The sequence below is a fragment of the Lagopus muta genome, chromosome 2 (assembly GCF_023343835.1).
Source record: "Lagopus muta isolate bLagMut1 chromosome 2, bLagMut1 primary, whole genome shotgun sequence".
In the NCBI taxonomy this organism is placed as follows: Eukaryota; Metazoa; Chordata; class Aves; order Galliformes; family Phasianidae; genus Lagopus; species Lagopus muta.
Window position 1 is genome coordinate 35,824,480 of NC_064434.1, and position 19,240 is coordinate 35,843,719.

Here is a 19,240-nt window from a genome sequence, read left to right on the forward strand (position 1 = left end):
TAATGTGTTGCTAATATATATAATTTCTGCTTGCTGATTTGCAATTAATGGGACTACACATCTGAATGACACTGCATATGTAATACGCTAGATGCCATTTTGACAAATTGAAATATAAACAGTGTTTAAAAATGTTTTTGGGGGGATTACCCTGAAAAAATTTATTTCTCCTAACAGAGGAAGAAAGCAACAACAGAAAACATATCTGAAAATATCAAACAACCTATACACCTCTATCTATATCTGCACCAATAAGCCTTATTGTGGCTTAACCATATTAAATTTATATAAAGCACACTTTTTTGTATATAGATTACACATTTGTGGTTGATGCTTGCATATGGTAAGCTAGTTACCTTTTGTTGCACTGACAAAGCTATAACTTACTGGGTTTAGACAGGCTCCATATAACTTGACAATATTGGGATGGTTTACTCGTGACAGTTGACGAAGCTGCAATACAAATCACACTTAATTTCAAACCATGGGAAAAAAAAAATGCTGTATAGTTCATACACAACAACAGCAACTGAAGTTTTATGTGTCTGCCTAAAAAAACCTCAATGGTGATTTGAGAAATTACAAGGCTAGGGCCATTTTTTACATTTTAATTTATATAATTAGAACTGTATCTAATTTAAACTGAATTTAAAAGAAATTTTCAAGAAATGAAATGTAAGGTTTTCTTTTCTGGAGTAGTAAGAACATTAAAATCATAAGCACTGTGTAACTTTGGCTTTTTAAAGGTTTTGCAGTCTTGTATCCTTCCTTCAAGTCAGACTGCCTAATCTCGTAAGTAACCTGAATCATAATGGCTTTATAAGCAATAAAGCAAGCTACTCCTCTGTGAAAAAAAATGCCACAAGCCTATAAAATATACTACTGGGTTTGATATTAATGTGACACAGTTCCAAGAGCCTACTGCTGCTTGTTCTGATAGCTTTTAGAAACATGCCTACTACAGAGAGGAAACTATTTTGCACTGAATTTTTCTTCACCTTTAGACAGAAGGAAAGGCAAAAGGATTTTTTTTTTCTTTTCCATAGACTTCTAAGGCAGTTTATGCTTTTCGCTATTTGGTCTAGGGATCTAACGGTACTTTTTCTGCGTACTTTGGAAGTTCTAATAAAACTGGAATACTACATCTGATGTTTGCATGTGTAGGTCTTCTTGAATCCCAGTAATTATTAAAAATTTCTGGGATTCTCAGATCTCTTTCTAACACAAAAATGCTAAGAGACTCATCCGATGTACTCAGTACTAAATGAGACTCAGATTAGAAACACTGAAAACTTATAATGGTAATGAACAGCATTTTTACATAGAGACCTGTAACAAATATGCTTCCTTTTGTCCTTAAATATGTTACATTTGTAGTTCAGTGTCTGAGAGATTTATTTTAATAAGTTTTGTCTTTCTTGAAAATTGTAGATTCTTACTAAGCAACATGACATTCTTTACATCTCATTTAAAATACCTAGAACTCAAATCTAGAAAATATTATACATCTTGGGAAGTTTATCAGTATATCTGAGCTACTCAAAATCTTTCTAAGGAAATAAACATTGAATGGACAAGTGATTTGTCCTCAGTGGTTCCATGTATCAACATATCTACACACGAAAATGACAGCATGATTCAAGCTGATGAATGAAGATTCTAGCTCAAGCACCTGGAAGTAATCAGCTCCAGGATGCTAATGGGTATTTCAGCTGTCACTTGATGTCACACTGAGACAGAATCCAAAAAGTGGTGTTTCCCCTGCCTCTCTTTTCTTCTTTCCTCCCAGTTTTTATGGGAGTGAGCTAAAGGAGGTGCAGTGCACTCTAACTGTCCTAACTAGCACTGTACTGGATACCATAGGCAGCAGGGACTTTGTAAAACAGACATATCTTTTAATACTCAAATTTAACATGTAAAGAAAACAAGCTCTGCCAAAATCCGTGATTGCCAAAAAATTTACTGTACCTCTACAATGAAGGCTTTTCTTTCAGATTCACTTTCTATCTGTTTAATGGCTACATCCTTAGCTCGCCATTTTGCCTTGCAGACCACACCAAAGGCTCCTCTTCCAACAACCTAGAGCAAGATGATATGAAACGCTACAGTTAAAACTTGATATGGTTTAATTTTCTGCTCAGATATTTCACAAATAGAATAGAAATTTAACTTATCTATCTTCTCTATTATGCTATGCTAGCTATTAATAGAGAAATTCAAGCCTCTCAAATTAAAATGCGCATGCAAAAAAATATACAGAACTATCCTGAAGTCTGGATGAGATGTTCATTGTGATCACAATTATCTCTCCACTTTCTCGCAGGTGCCACAGTAATGTGAGAAACATAAAATTTTGCTGTGAGTCCTGCAGGTAAGCATAGTGTCTGTATAATTATGCTTTCTCCATTGTTTTTCATGTCTGTTGGAATCACATTTCCTGAAGTTAATACAGAGCCAGACAGGAACTATAATCTCCAATGCAATTTCACAGAAGCTGCAGTAGCCACTTCACTATACTGTGTTATCTAAGAAGCCTTTCAAAATAGAAAACATTTGTGAAGCAGCTCATTATTTAGAGCAGTTTTTACAAACTCAGCATGAGAATTAAAGCAGGATAGAGAGAAATGTACTTTCTCTGTGAGGTTTACTTTCAGTTATGGGTGAGTTATAAAATATTGGAAACTGAAATTTCACTTCTTCTACTGCACTTTTTCAGGGGGAAAAGAGCAACACACAGGAACAAAACCAAAACATGCTTATGCAGTTTAAAACTGAAACAAGACCATCACCAACAGTGACTCGAGCTTCTACAGGAAAGCACAGACAAGTAGGTGTTTTATATATATATATATGCGTGTGTGTGTACGCCTGAAAGAGGTGTAGAGGAAGAGGAGAAAATAAAGGTACAGAAAGACATAAAAGAAGCTAAGGGATAGGAGCTCCTCAAAAAGACTATGAGGTAAAGCAGGTATGAAGGATAGGGAAAGAGGAAAGGTACAAGGGGCTGGATATGCTGGTATCAGATTTAGTAGTTGGCTATAGCCTTCCTGTGTCGTTGGTTTTAATGGCATTCTATGCTCATGCTTGTGCTATTAGTCCTTGATTTTAAGTAATTATATATGTATCTTTGTTATGCAATAAAGCAGACACGTAAAATGAATGCTTTTTTGGGGGGAGGGAGGAGGAGGGTTGGGTAAAGGAGAAGAAGAGTGGGCAGAGAAAATAGCAAGGGTGGAGTGGAAGCATTTAGAAATGTGATTATAATAACAGTGTATTATGGCAGAGTTTAATTTTACTGAAATGGGTAATGCACACCCACATGAATATTATTTTAGTTCGAAAAACAGACTTCCCAAAATTACATTTACTCTTCACTAAAGTCATATTTATTTATAACTTTATTTAAAAAAAAAAAAAAAAAAAAAAAAAAAAAAAAAAAAAAGGTGAAAAGATGCTCAGGAAAAAAAAATAAGAGAATAAAGAGAATATTCAAAATTTTAAAATAGAATAAAAGGCAAAAAAGAGATGACAATTAAAAGACAGACAAAATGTTTAAACCAGAAAATCTGAAACTGCATCCACATAAACATTACAGTGATTCTTACAGGATTGTTACTGAAGTCACTTAACAGTTACTTAAGAATGTAAGAATGGCTTCTTACAAGTAAAACATAGTTTGGAGGAGTTCAGTAACTGCACATTCCCAACGCTTAAACAATGCAAAGCGCCGGCTGCGTGAAAGCTCATCCTTTGAGGCAGTAACATTTTATGGCTTCACCTCAAAATATTGAGATGCCCCACCTGTACAGTACTAGCTTGGAATGCAAAGTAGATGTGGAAGCAGCATAGTGACCAAGAATGTACAAGTGCCAGACTGAACCTGCCAAGGCTCTATGTCACAATGGCCTGTGACTATCAGGAATGAAAACTATGCTCTGGTGAAGTTCAGCCTTCTAGATTTCACAATGTAGTGAAGCTGATTTCTCCTGAGAACAGGGCAACAGAGGCAGGGATAGCCATAGCTGCAGGTAGATAGTTCAAGACCTGCTACGATTCCATGCTAAGCATCACAGAATCTCCAATCAAAGGCCCAATCTGAAGAGAAAAACAAAACAACCAAAATTTTCATATTAAGAAAAGGAGAAGTATGTGAGATCTTTTTGATAGGTCATTTATGGGTATGAAAGACAGCTGCCCTGGAATGGTGATCAATGGCATTTTTCTTTTCTGCTTTCCTTAATACACTCAAAAATATATCTTCTACATCATAGCACACACACCTAGCCTTCTCACCTTCACCCACCACTGGCTGAATCTACCAGATGAGAACTGCAGCATGGCCACCATCTACTGCATTCTGTCCCTCAAAAAAGGGACACACTGACTATAACGCTTTTGTCCAGCTACAATATATAAGACCAAGATTCTTCTTGTGAAACAACAGACGCCAACTATTTTCTTGTAGCCCACGAGAGTTTGGAAATCTGGAGTCAAACAATCATTTACTACAGAAAAATAAATGGGAAACAGTGAGTCATCTGAAGACCTCAAGACCCCAAAGTCTATTTTGATACCTCCTTAGACCTCACTTAGACCACATTTCAATAGAAAAAAACCCCAAGTTATTGACCTTGGTAGTTCCCCACCAGATGGACAGCTAGTGAAAACTCTCAATCTGTTGGTGCACTGTAAGTTTGTGCTTTTATAAATACATAAATCCTTTATCCATTATAAATCCTTTATAAAGTGCTGATTTACTCAACACATTGAGACCAAGATCATCTACTGAGCAAGCACACCTAACAGCCTGCTTACAGCACAGCAGTTCTAAGGAAATGCTGTTAAATAGAGCAACTCGTGCATGAACTGCACTGCCACTAGCAACTCAGTTTCAACTCTGCTGTTATTCTACAACTAAAAGAAACCTAAACTGAGGGAGTAACTGAGAACTTTGTCCTCTGCTTAGGGAAAGAGAGCTGTGCACATAATGATTTATCCTAACTGGAGACAATTGACATTAATGCTGAGTGAGTCTCCATTTCTAAATGTATTCTTACGTTTAGATCCTTACATCCTTAATGTTTTATGACTGTAGCTTATAGCTCTATTCTATTCAATGCAGTGATGTGGAGAATCCATTCAAAGATACTTCAAAAGGTGTTGAAGATATCACACACAATCCAAAGACACCAGATAAAATCCAATGAAACAATTTGACCTTTTTTTTTCCTTTTCTTTAAACGTAGCTTACATCGTTTACAACAACATCTGATAAACAAAGTTTACTTTTTGAGAGGATAGTTGTATCTTTCCTTGCTGAAAAGATTTGTGTATCACTATGTTTCACTCTAACAAGTATCTGGAAGTAAGTGGGAATCGGCCTGTTCTCCCAAGTAACAGCAACAAGACAAGAGTTAATGGCCTTAAGTTGTGTCAGCAGAGGTTCAGGTTAAATATCAGAAAAAATTTATTCTCAGAAAGAATAGTGAGGTATTGGAATAGGCTGCTCAGGGAGGCAGTGAAGTAATTGTCCTTGGAGGTATTCAAGAAATGTGTAGATGTGGCACTGTGGGTTAGTGAGTACAGTGGTGATGAGTTGACAGTTGGCCCAGATGATCTTAGAGGTCTTTTCCAACTTCAGTGATGCTGTAATTCTATGAGATTTACAACTATACATACATACTAGTAACAAATATCTCTTGCATTTGATTTTACAGCCAAATCCAGCCCATAAGTCAATACAATAGTATACTCTGCCCTGAAGATTAATCTATGACTGTCTGCAGATTTAACATGAAATAAATACTAATAATCAGATGTACTTGAGGTTGTCCTATCAACGCCTGCTAAAAAAAAAGTTAAAAAATCAGTGTCAAGTGCAAAAGAGGAAGAGTTTACCAAGAGTTTACCATACAGTGCAGTCAAGGTTTCACATCAATTTGTCAGTGACTTTATGCCTGCTTGTGCAAAGGCTTAAACTTCAGGGAAGGACACGAATGCAATAAATATTTATCTGGGATACAGGGACAACAGAGAAGAAAGAGCAAACAGCAAGAGCAAAGATGGATCCAATACAAACTTGAAGTTTACTATATATGGTATCCCACAGTATGTTTTCTTACATAATGGGGAAAAAATATTAATTGTAAAAGACATTCTTTATAAACAACAGAATTAATCTAGTGGTGGAATCCACTTTCTTTTTATTTTCTTCCTTTTAGGTTTTCACCAAACTTATTATTTAAAGGACTAAGTGTTGGAATCTGTCAGAACAGTTCAACAAAGGCACTAAGTAAAGTTTCCTTCAACACCGTGTGCTGGAACTAAGTAACTTAATAGCATATGAGGGAAGCGCTGTCTGAACTTTAATTTCTTCATGCTCATTCCTTCTTGTCCCCTGCTGTTGGTGCCACACCATATGTTTGGGCAGTAGCGCATATTCTGAATTATATGAAGCACAGTTAATGGAATTATTGACACAACAAATCAATAAACAGCAGTTGATCCGTGGCACCGTGTATGTTTGGAAAATGATCTAAAAATAAACACATTCTTTTGGTAAAAGACTTTGGCCCTTTAAATATCTTAGAAGATAGAAAAGGAAAATACAAGGCAGATTATAGGTTTAGTAGTAGAACACTGGTGCTTCTACTAATCCACATAATAGTTTCTCGAGAATCACTGAGTTAATACTTGACACAGACATTTTAAACTATCAGAAATGCTTGAAAAGCTTTACAGACCAAAAAGACTGTACCTGAATATATTCTTCTCTCTATAAAACTCATACCAGTAAAAAGTTATGTTTTAATGTGTGACAAAACAACATAGCAAAAGAGTGCCATTTGCATGTTTTCCAGATAGTGTATTTAGAGTCTTATTTAAAGAATATGAACCATACAAGATCCATGGAACAAATATTACCTCTGCCTCTGTGTACAAATAGTATCAAATGCTGTACGTAAACAAAGATACATGATACTGACTGGTAAGTATGTAGACCATACCCACTGCTAAGAATGTAGACTAGAAATCATGGAGGAAGAAACTGCAGATAGATTAAGGATTTATTTTGTACCAGAGGACATGAAAAGTGCTGTGTTCCCTAAATGAATAAGAAAATGGCATCAATGAAACTACATGTATTCAGAAGCACTATTCTCCTATCAGATGTCAAAACCTTACAAAGATTAACTTCAATTTTATATCAGCTGTTTTCTATTCATATAAAAGTACAAAAAAAAAAAAAACAGAAATAGTTTTTATTCCTACCCATGAAATTTCCACATCATTTAGCTCTGTATGTTGGATTCTTGGTGCTTTTCTTTCTAAAAAGACATTGCTGAATATGCCAGACAGCAATAAAATATAATAACTCCCTAGTTAGCATACAGAGTATTCCTTGGAGAACTGTCTTCATCATTTGCAGCATCTACACTACACTTTTGTTTATGATTATGGGAAGCAAGACAGGCATTTACAAATTAACAAAATGGAACAAAACTCATGCTTCCAGACAAACAACAGTCTCTTAAGTATCTTTAATGTCTGTCCATCTTTTTTATTGCTGGCATATTTGGAAACGGAAGATTCAGTGAAACATTTGGAACCCTCAAGCTTCATACACAATAAAAGATGGAGAAAAAAAATTAGACAATGCAAAAAAAGCTACAAAAGATCCCACAAAACCCAGTGTAGAGGCCCTGGAATGCATACCTAAGTTTTCTATCATTCATTTAGGCAGCATCAAATTCCAACTTCTGTTCCCCTGTGTTTGTTATGCTTTATTAAGCAGGTTGAAACAAATCGGCCCCATGCCATGAATGACTGTGGCCAGTACTCTGGCAGCACTATTATGAGGGAACTCAGATCTGCCAATTCTTACAGACAAGTTCTTTGATGGGCTCAGTTTATTTGTATTAGTGCCCAACTCCAAAAATTTCTTGTCCTTTTTGGGATTGATACAGCAAACAAAGTCACACTACTCCAAAATAAAAAAAAAAAACAAAACATGAGCAATCCTACTGACATGTAGATGTTGTATCTAGCTTAAGTTATGCAAAACATTATAAGAAAAAAGGTTACTTAAGGAAAAAGCAGTGAATAAAAAAACAGTTTGCACTCTTAACAAATATACTTAATATGTGTTTGCCACAAACTGACACAGGCAGTTTACTAAGGCATCGTCTATTGGAGTTGGCCAACACTGTACAGCCGTTATTTAGCAATTTGGCTAAATTGAGTTCAGTTCTGTTGTAAGAAATCACCCTCTTTTCAGCTTCTTTAGAACATGCTTATGGAATATCAAAATACCATTATGGTTCTTTCTAATGTTATGAGTTCTTCCAGAAATTCTTTTCTTTCTTTCTTTTTTTTTTTTTTTGCTTAAATATGCAACTCCCTGCACATAGATAGCTCACTCATTCTAAGAAACATGTTCACCTCATGCAAAGATAACAGTTTATCAGGTTAAACTTTCATTCCAACCTTCTACATACTGACAGCCTCAAGAACTGAAATAATTACAATGAGCAGTAATTTTAAAATATTAATAAAATATCTGTCCCATGTTCTAGTATTGATCATTTTGTTCTGTTACAACAGCATAGGTGGGAGATCCTAGTTTTAGACAAAATGCTGCGTAAAGCAGCACTCAAGGTAAAGGACTCCAACATGAGTTTGCTGGTTTGCTGGTCCAGTACAGCCTGGTACAGGAATGGTCTTTGAAATAATCATCATGCAGTCAGTAAATCAGTTCTAGAATCCAAAAGGTGGGACAAGTAAGGGTTACATGAAGATTGCTTCATTGTTCTATTTTTCCTAGGGAAAGACTCTTCCCTCACGCTTCTGACAGCAGTTACATTGTCATTCAATTGTGACATTACCTGCTACATTAAGCACAGATGTTTATTATTATCTCATAAATAAAGCTTGCTTTTGCTACTGGCATATAAGAGCCTGCAAAGTTTCTTTCCCAAGCATTCTTCCTGAGAGTGAAATAGCACTATATTTTAAAGGATGCAAATTGATCCATTGAAAACAGATACCTGCGTAGAAAAAGATGTGAAGTCTTACATTAATGCTTTAACAGACTGTTAGCAGCTTTCTAACACTGTATTTCAAGCTAGATTTCATCCACACAAAACTGATGCTCTGTAGCTTCACCTATCAATTCACACTCCAGTTTTCACTTCAGTTATTTTCTCATGCAGATGAATGATGAGAATCTTTACGGATATTAAAAAGAATAAAATAGTCCTATGAATTACATCAGAAATACATTTAGACTGAATCACAGGAATTCTGTCTTACGCTTTCGCCACCTACTCATTTTTCAGCTTTGCTTTGGGACACTCACCTTTGCACCTTAAAGGCTTACTTTCTGGAAAAGGTGAGATGTTGCAGATGTGAGTAACTTCAAATGGATTCCTAATGACTACCCTGAACTCTCTAGAACCAATCCTTTTTTACTCAGATATCCAAGAGTATAGTTCAGATCTCAGCTCACACCTGCAGTCATGCTCCTTCCAGTTGTGAAGATTTCTGGAACAAGTATTCTATAACCAAACACAATCTCATTAACTTTATAAAGTTAACTACTATAAAGGAGAGTAAAAATGATTTGTCTCACTGAATTCCTTCTACATATGTCTCTAAAGTGCTCTGCTCCCAGATTTCAAGGATCACAACAGAATTTTCAGCACACTTCTCAGATAGCTGATGAAATTATTCACCTATTTCAAAAATATCTAATGAAGGTAAACTGACTCCTCAGCTGCTAGCACCTTAATTAGGTTTGCTAAAATCACTATTTAGAAAGCTTGCCTCTTCATCTTAAAGAAAATATTCCCCTACACTCCCTTTGAATTAACTACCGTTCAATCAGATCACTGAATGCAAACTCCAATACTTTTCCTTCATCACGAGAGCATTCAAAACACTTTAAAATAGTTTTGAACTAATGGAGGTGTAAATTAACTTGCAACTGAATAAACACGGTGATGATTTTCAACAGGCAGTGCCTGGGCAGGACCACAGCATACATGACCAGATGTGCACCTTCTGGTTGTGCAATCTAAATCATACACGTCATGTGATGAAGAGGTTTGCATTTTGGTCATCTATGACACTGTCATCAAGTTACACGATGGAGGAAGGGCTGTGGATTTTCAGAAAAGAGTGGCAGGGAGCAGCTTGTCAGAATGATTCAGAACCAAAGTCCGGGTACTGCTTAGATGTGACTTCCTCTAAGAAGAGCAGAAAACATTACTTCAGCTATATACAAATCATATATTTTAAAAACAGACCAACTTGGCTTTTTCTTGTAAACTTGATTTCCTTTATATTGTTTTCAGATAAATTGTGTAGTTTTACTTGCTCAGTTTGTAGTGATTTGTCTATATAATAGATGAAAACTTGAAAGGATGTTCACACAGTAAAACAAAACAAAACAAAAACTGCATGGTAAAGTAGGGAACATTTCTGTTGAGCCTAAGTTTTGAATTGGTTTTCCCCTTCTACTTTTGTACATGGTTCCACTGTGATGCATCAATTTTGATTTAACTCCAACTCATTCTTAATAATTATGTCCGTATTTTGCTTTGGTCTAAGCTCTTTTAAAAATGAAAAGACTGCTTGGTTGGAGACATGTTTGACTTATGGGAAGTAACACTGCAGGATAGCTGCATTATATAGTCACACATGTGGCAGATAAAACAAAATATGGTATATTCTTGATAGGATCAGCTAAACCTAAATGGAAGTGCACTTATAGATCTCACGTTTATTAGCAAGGACTCAGTGCCTACAAGTATTTCAGAACTTCCATATCTATTAATAAACCCGTGGCAGAGTGGAACTGCTATCTGCTGACAAGACAGCCTTGATAATACAACAGCAAAGCTATGATTATACAAGCATTCATTTGAGTTTCCACTGTAGATCTGTTGACACTCCATTTCAAAACATCTGAAGTTCATCAGGTACATAAAAAATAGACCATTTTGAGTACTTATAGCCAGATAAAAACCTTTGAAACCTGCAGTGAGAGGACTGAAATTTTTCATCAGCAGTGTATGTTTTGTTATGACTGTAAAGCTGTTGGAAACTGCACCACGAATTGCACCTGTGAAAAACCACAGGTAAGAACCATGCTTAGACCTCGCTTTCCTTAATCCACCTGTTTTATTGTAAGGTAGATCTTAATTCTTTCACTGTGCAATGACATTTACATTGTATTCAGCGCTATGGTAGCCCCGCTGCCAAATAAGAGTTTCTTGTAGGACAGGTATAAAAAGCATAACTCAAAATGTTACAACAGCTGTCAGCAGCCTTCCTCATGACAAGAACACTTCATCAAGGCTCCCTTGCTTATATTACATGAGATTTGTCACCTCCAACAGAGATACTACTTTGAGGATAATGCAACAATCACATTAAATAAAGCACAAACTACTGCTTAAGCATCATCTCTACATACATTTTTGTAGATACATTCCTGTCTCCACAGGTGCTAGTATGGCAAGTACGTAGGGCATATCCATGCCCTGAATGCTGAAACTCAGAATGGTAAATTCCAGTTACACCAATTACACACTATGCAAGTCCACATTTCCTACACGTAAATGGAAATATATCCCTTGTTAATAGTCTTCCCAAGGGTGCTGTGAGGATTAAAGGTTTGCACAGTGTTTTACTCATTCAAAGTGTTACGTGTAAGGCATTATTTGTGCTACTCACTTTCAGGAGCCATCACCGGACACCTTTTCAGGCTGGCTAAATTCCTACCAACTTTATTTTCTTCTTTAGGTGAGGAAAGCAATTTCTCCTGAAAAAATGTGATTTGATCCCTGTCTATTAGAAAGCGATGTACAAACATCAACATATTATCAAATGAAAAAATACTTTTGGTTCCCAAACAACACAAAACACTCTCATTTTACAACAGTTAAACTGAGGAGAGAAATCCAATGGGAATATTCTGTGTGTTTCTGAGATTTGAACACCCCTGCAACAGACGTATTTGTTTGAGTAAAGGAGTCAAGCTTTTCCAGCTCCCACACATTTTGCTTCTACAAGAAATCCAGGAGACAAAACAGCAGGTATGAAATTCTGCACTGTACCACGGTTACAACTTCAAAGAACTTCAGAGAGTCACTTTACTGTGAAGCTTTGTACAGAAGAGGGAGATATACTATGCTACAAGGTAACCCAGTGCCACTTCCTGGGTAACAGTGACAAGTCACAGATGAAATGTTACAGATCTGCAAGTGCAACATAGTCAGCGTACATTAAAAACTGAAAGATGTTTGTCCTTACGACTGTTGGAGTTGTAACTTTGGGAAATCGCTGGCACTGATGGGATGAACATACACACAGCGATGCAGTGAAGTGACAAAAAGAGAATGCAGAGACCGAGATTTGAAAGGAACAACGAAAATAACAGTTCCCCCTTGTGACAGTGCTTGACAACTCTCCGTACTAAAACGGGTGACGTTCTGGGAATTTTGAAGCCCGGAACGAACACACCCTGCTAAAATAAAAGCCCACATTGCAGCCCCTCGCTTTCATGTTCGCAATAAGCTAGGGACCTGGCACCTGCACGCCTTTTCCTGCCCAGCGCCAAAGCCTCTGGCTCTCAGACAGGCACACAGGTACGCGCCGGGAGCTCCGCAGTGCCGCGGCCCCTTCCGAGCACGGAGCGCGGCGCGGACAGGCGGCCCCGCAGCGGGCGGCCCTGAGGCAGGCGCCGTTCCGCGAGGCCGCGCCGGGAGAGGCCGGGCTGCCACTCACCTCTTCCACTTCGATCTCTTTGTAGTCGATTTCTTCGAAGTTGAGGACGGGGGGGGTTTCAATCATTTCAGCGGAGGCGGCAGCGGACATCCCTCCTCTTTCACCTGGGGGAGGAGAGGCCAGGGCAGGCCGGGGGCCGCGCTCGGCGGGCCGGGCCGGCTCTAGTCGGGGCGAGGCGGCGGCTCCCGCCCTCCGCGCGGGCGCAGGTCGGCGAGGGCCTGGCCGAGGCGCCGCCGCGCGGGGCGAGGCCGCATCCGCGGCGGCCGCGGGCCTCAGTGGCGGCGGGCGGGGGCCCCGCCGGCGGCGGCGCCGCCGCTCTGCATCCCGCGCCCTCCCGCACCGCGCCGCGCTGCGCCGGCCGCCTTAGGCCGCGGCCTCTCCGGCGCCCGGGAGCCGCCTCGGCCGCGCGTCCCCGGCGGAGGGAAGGGGGCGCCCCTGGGGCCGAAGCCGGCCGCCTCCGCCCGCCCCGGCGGCAGCAGCGGGCGAGAGGCCGCGGCGGGGGTGGGGGAGCCGCTCAGAGCCGCGCCGCGGCCGCCGCTGCTGACATCAGAGCCGCTTCCTGCCGCCCCGGCCTGGGGACGCGGGGGAGGGAGCGCAGGGGGAGGGGGCGGGAAGTGGAAGCGCGCCGGCAGCCACTGCTACTCAGGCGGCCGCGGAGGGGCCATGGCCTGGCGGCGGTGCCGCCGCTCCGCCCCCCGTCCCGCCGCCCGGCTCCGCCAGGGGGAGCTCAGCCGGCCCCGCTTCCTCTTCCTGCAGCGCTGGCGCCGCGAGGGGCGGGCGGGGGTGGGGTGTCTCTGTCCCGGTTCCCGTCCCGGAGCCGGCAGGGAGAATTGCGGGTTGTCTGGGGGACGCGGAGGGCTGGGGGCCGAGGTAGGCGCCGCCATCTTAGCAGCTGGGCAGTGAGAGGCGGCCCTTGGGGGGTGCACAGATCCCCGTCGTTTCACCTCTACAAAGTTCTGAAATTTTGAACGTGCCTGTTCCTGACGTGTATGTGTGCGCGTTTATTTATGAAGGAGGTATACGCGTGGTAGACGTGCATCTTGGGACTTGTGTTTTTTTTTTTTTTGAAGGCAGAAGCGCAGTGCAGCACCCGTGCTGTACAGCAGCGCTTTCTCACGAAAATATGTGTGTAGGAGGGCGGCTGGGGAGCAGACGGTAATTTACTGGTGTAAACACATAGCAGAAAAGGGATAGGACTCGGGAATGAACGCACACCTCCACCACTCCCTTTCCTGTCCACAGGAAATCCGAGCCTGCCCTCCCAGCAGCGATTGCCTGCTTGCACTGCAGGCTTGAGCAAGGCATCCATATCTTGGTGACAAATCTCCCAAGGTTAGCGTTTAGAGCTACCTACAGTGTGAAACCAATGGTGAGATGAAGCGAGTGTGACTCCTGTGTCTCACTGAAATAACTATGCTCCAATGCCATGTGTTTAGCCTCCGTTCTATGTATAGAAGTTATGCTACTGTAAAATACTGTTAATAGCATGTAATTTTAGTAGATTTGGTGAGCTTTCATGGCTTTCTTGCTAAAATGCTAATAAATGTTTGTACCTCACAGTGATGTCAGTAAATGGGACGGGGAGCAGATTTACAGAATGAGCCTGAAAAAGCTGTTTAAGCAATTAACTAGGAAAGAGATGATCAAGGAGGAATATGTGCAATAACCTACCATCATGGTGACTCAGATGTTGTTAGAAGTGAAATAAAAGCACTCTTGTCACAGTTATTGCTTTTTGTGTGTGTGTTGCCATTTTAGGTTGTTTGCTCCCCTCATGACTTTTTTTTTATCAGCTTTAGTGACTTGTCCAGCAGCCCGTAAATCCCCTGATAAACTGTTGGGGTGCATGCACCAATTGACTATGTTGCAGACATGATCAAACTTGTCCCTGGAACAGGCTGGATTGGTGTGATTGTATCATGCAAGTAACATTTGTCTACATGGGGAACAGACTCACGTCCTGATTACATTGAATTCTTGTTACTTCTTGATTTTTCAATATATTTTTCTCTAGAAAGATCTAAAGATGTATGGGTTAGAAATGGAAAGGTTTATCACAAAATCTAATTAACATCTGCTTCATCCAGAAATGGGATTTTTCAGAGCTCCTAGTTTCTTGGGGATTATAGTCAGGTTTACTTGTAGTCTCTGGATAATTAAGAACTAGCACCTGCTTATACTCAGATGGTTTTTTTGTTTGTTTGTTGTTTTTTTTTTTTTTTGTTTTGTTTTGTTTTTTAGTTTTGCCTGTATGAAAGGCACTGTTAGTGCCAATCTTTATCGCCATGTCACATGGAGTTCTCTGCAGGAGGGTTAGAACTAGATGATCTTTAAAGTCCCTTCCAACCCGATGCCATTCCATGATTCTGTGGCGTTGCATCATAGAATATCCCCCTTAGAAGAGATCCACGAGGATCACTGAGTCCAACTCCTGATTCTACACAGAACAATGCCAAAATCAAGCTGGATGCCTGATAGTGTTCAAATGCTTCTCAAAATCTGTGAGCTTGGGACCATGACTATACCATAAGGGGGCCTGTTCCATACCCACCATCCAGTGGCAAAATACCTTTTCCTATTACCCAACCTGGCCCTCATGACACATGAACACATTTGTACCTGTTCCTGACAACTTAACCAAAAGTACACCACTAGTGTATGGGCAGCTACTGTTACTATCTTAGGTACTCAGTGTGCAATCTATCAGCTTTTGGAAAATTAAGAATGAGTTTCACAGAATCACAGAATGGCCTGGATTGGAAGAGACCTCAAGGATCATGAATCGCCAACCCCCCTGCCACATGCAGGGACACCAACCTCCACGTTTAATACTAGACCAGGCTGCCCAGGGCCCCATCCAATTTGGTCTTGAACACTTCCAGGGACGGAGCACCCACAACGTCTCTGGGCAGCTGTTCCAGCACCTCACCACTCTCTCTGTAAAGAACTTCCCTCTAACATCCAACCTAAATCTTCCCTCCCTCAACTTTAAAACCATTTCCCCTCGTCCTGCTTTTCTCTACCATTTCAAAGAGTTGATTCCCCTCCTGTTTGTAGGCTCCCTTTAGGTATTGAAAGGCTGCAATGAGGTCACCATGCAGCCTTCTTTTCTCCAGGCTGAACTAGCCCAGCTCCCTCAGCCTATCCTCATAGAGGAGGTGCTCCAGTCCCCTGGTCATCTTCGTGGCTCTCTTCTGGATTCTCTCCAACAGCTCTCTGTCTTTATTTTATTGGGGCTCCAGACCTGGACACAGCACTCCAGATGTGGCCTCACAAGGGTGGAGTAGAGAGGGACAATCACCTCCCTGTCCCTGCTGGCCACCCCTCTTCTGATGGAGCCCAGGATACCATTTGCATTCCTAGCTGCCACGGCACATTGCTGTTTCATGTTAAGTTTTTCGTTTGTCAAGACCCGCAGGTCCTTCTCTGCAGGACTGCTCTCAAGGACTGCTCCTTCCAGTCTGCATGGATGCCTGGGATTCCTCTGGCCCAAGTGCAAAACTCTGCACTTTGCTATGTTGAACCCCATCAGGTTCACCTGGGCCCACCTTCCCAGCATGTCAAAGTCCCTCTGAATGACACCCCTTCCTTCCACCATGTCAACCGCCCCACTCAGTTTGGCGTCATCAGCAAACTTGCTGAAGGTGCACTTGATTCCATCACTGATGTCACTGATGAAGGTGTTAAAGAGCACTGGTCCCAAGACAGACCCCTGGGGGATGCTGCTCGTTACCAGCCTTCACCTGGACATATAGCCATTGATAGCTACACTCTCTCTGTGGCCTTTCAACCAGTTTCTTATCCATTGAGTGGTCCACCCATCAAATCCACATCCCTCCAGTTTGGAGATAAGGATGTGGTGGGGGACCATGTCAAAGGCCTTGCTCAAGTCCAGGTAAATGACATCAGTCGCCTTCCCTTTGTTCACCAATGCCATCTCTCCATCTCTTTTCTGAGGTTTTTAGAGATTAGGTCAGGTTGAAAACAGGCTCCTAACATTTAGACATCTCTCAGATAAGTGAAGAATGGATCTCCTTAACCCTTAAGACTGAGATTCAGGACAATACATAGAGTCAATCAGAGACAAAAATGGGACTGAATGAAGAAAATGATGTGTGTACATCTAACTGCTGTTCTCAATGCCTAGTTACAGTCTTCAGTGTGGTATTAGATACAATTCTGTACTTAAAACCTTTTTTGTTGGATTTGGGCTCACATGTTATGCACTGGGGAAAGAGAACTACATCAATGCTTTTTGGAAAGATGTCTAAGTGTGTGGTGGTACTTTAGATGGTGGTTGAGGTCTCCGGTAATAGTAACTGACTTTCTGTTAGTTTCATAGACCTCTCTTGAGGGTATACATCAGGCAAATGATAGTTTCTGTCTTTTATATTTTAGTAGTTTGATTCTTCTATAACTTTGTTTGTGTGTGTGTGTGTGTGGATGAGAATTAAAAGCACAGAGGAAAGCATTCCAATTACAGTTGTTTGTAAGGTTCATTTCCTTTCTGAAATTGATGTAGAAATATGTATCTTGAAAATAATGAGTTCTCTCTTTTGTGAAAGTGGAGTCATCATTTTCAAAATGTCAGTGTTGTGAAGATCAGATAGGATTTTAAGAAAGCAGAAATTTTGCTGTTACTTCTTTTTCTTTTCTGATTGACACAGTCTTAATTAGCCGTATGTTGGGTTTGAGGACTGAGTATAACCTGTGCACTCCCAAATAGAACAGTTTTTAAAGATTTACTCAACAAACACATCTGAATGTTGAAGGAAAAAGAACACTTGAGTTGCATCCATCACAGGCATTGTTCATCTGTCAGAAAAGCCTTGGTTAGAAGAGAAAATCTAGAACTGGGTAAGACTGTGTTCTGTCTCAATAGTCCACGTCTAATGTTTGAAAGAAATTACATTTCATGGAAGGTCATCACTTGCAGATTGTTTTAAATCTCAGGATAATATGGGTGGAGTAAAGAAAAATGCTCAAACCTGAGTTAGCTGCAGTAGAGCTGCTTGTTCTTCTTATTGTTGTGGAACAGAATTAAGAACTATGTTTAAGATAGGCAGTAGGTCATATGCTAAGCAAGAAGTAAATCTTTGTGACCAGATGAATGGACATGAGATGTTTAGTCCTAATGTCTGGGTATCTTACCTAAAATTTAGTGAGCTCATACGGCTTAGAATTCAGGCAGGTTTGTTAAGGACAGACAGAAGTGTGCATTCATTATCATAGCCCTCTGCCGAATTTTGGGTTCCAGCTCTCTTAAAATTGTCCAATGTGGCAACAGTAGGAGTTCCTTTTTTTTTTTTTAAGAAGAGCGCAAGCTATCGGTATTTTCCTCTGACCTAATTAAGAAAAAAAGCCAGGTTATTATTTTTTTTTTTAAAGGGGAAACTTCACATTGTGTCATACTTTCAATATGTGGGGTTTTTTTGTTTGTTTGTTTGGTTGGTTGGTTGGTTGTTTTTTTTTTTTTTTTTTTTTTTTTGTTAAAATATCTAAGTTTAAGCAATGGAAGAATGATGATAGAAAGAAGTGGTAGAAGGTGTTGGATGTTCTCAACAATTACTATCTACAATATCTACAAGAATAATGCTTGCTTCGGTAGCACATATACTGAAATTGTAATGATAGAGAGAAGATTAGCATGGCCTCTGCACAAGGATGACATGCAAATTCGTGAAGCGTTCCATATTTTTTTTTTGAGGTTCAACAAGGCCAAGTGTTGGGTCCTGCACTTTGACCACAACAACAACATGCAGCATTGTAGGCTTGGGGACAAGTGGCTGGATGATTGTGAAGGGGAATGGGACCAGGGGGTGTTGGTTGATCATGACCTGGGGGTGTTGGCTGAATGTGAGCCAACAGTGTGCCCAGGTGGCCAAGAGGGCCAACGGCATCCTGGCCTGCATTAGAAATAGTGTGGCCAGCAGGAGCAGAGAGGTGATCATCCCCCTCTACTCAGCACTGGTGAGGCCGCACCTCAAGGACTGCTCAGTTCTGGGCTCCTCACTACAAGAAAGACATTGAGGCCCTGGAGCGTCTCCAGAAAAGGGCAAAGAAGCTGGTGAGGGATCTGGAGCACAGATGTTATGAGGAGCGGCTGAGGGAGCTGGGATTGTTCAGTGTGGAGAAGAGGAGGCTCAGGGGAGACCTCATTGCTCTCTACAGCTTCCTGAAGGAAAGTTATGATGAGGAGGGATTTGGCTTCTTCTCCCAGGCAACAAACTGGACCCGGGGAAGTGGCCACAAGTTGTACCAGAGGGGGTTTAGGTTAGGCATGAGGAAGAACGTTTTCTCTCAGAGAGTGGTCAGGCACTGGAATGGCTGCCCAAGGAGGTGGTGGAGTCACCGTCCCTGGCAGTGTTCAAGAGGCATCTGGATGAGGAGCTACGAGATAAGGTTTAGTGCTTGTGGTAGCAAAGGTAATGAGAAGACAGTTGGACTA

The 19,240-nt window shown here is 40.9% G+C and overlaps 1 protein-coding gene and 1 non-coding gene across 7 annotated transcripts in view; one reads left to right on the forward strand and one right to left on the reverse strand.

Moving 5' to 3' along the window:
* MAP3K7 (mitogen-activated protein kinase kinase kinase 7) overlaps positions 1-12,999 on the reverse strand; it is a 49,447-nt gene extending 36,448 nt beyond the window's left edge. For 3 of the 6 annotated variants that reach the window (XM_048937803.1, XM_048937802.1, XM_048937801.1), the window contains exons 1-3: positions 12,793-12,999; positions 1,969-2,079; positions 388-453 (exon numbers count right to left, since the gene is read on the reverse strand). In XM_048937803.1, the coding sequence (XP_048793760.1) occupies positions 388-453; positions 1,969-2,079; positions 12,793-12,882 (267 nt within the window). In that variant the 5' untranslated portion in view covers positions 12,883-12,999. Of the gene's footprint in view, positions 1-387; positions 454-1,968; positions 2,080-12,792 lie in introns of those variants that run through there. The other 3 variants (XM_048937800.1, XM_048937804.1, XM_048937805.1) reach the window with 3 other exon arrangements.
* A 5,385-nt stretch (positions 13,000-18,384) lies between these two features.
* On the forward strand, positions 18,385-18,491 carry LOC125690244 (U6 spliceosomal RNA). The gene has a single exon (XR_007375569.1). It is a non-coding gene; the product is annotated as a U6 spliceosomal RNA (small nuclear RNA).
* The last annotated feature ends 749 nt before the right edge of the window (positions 18,492-19,240 follow it).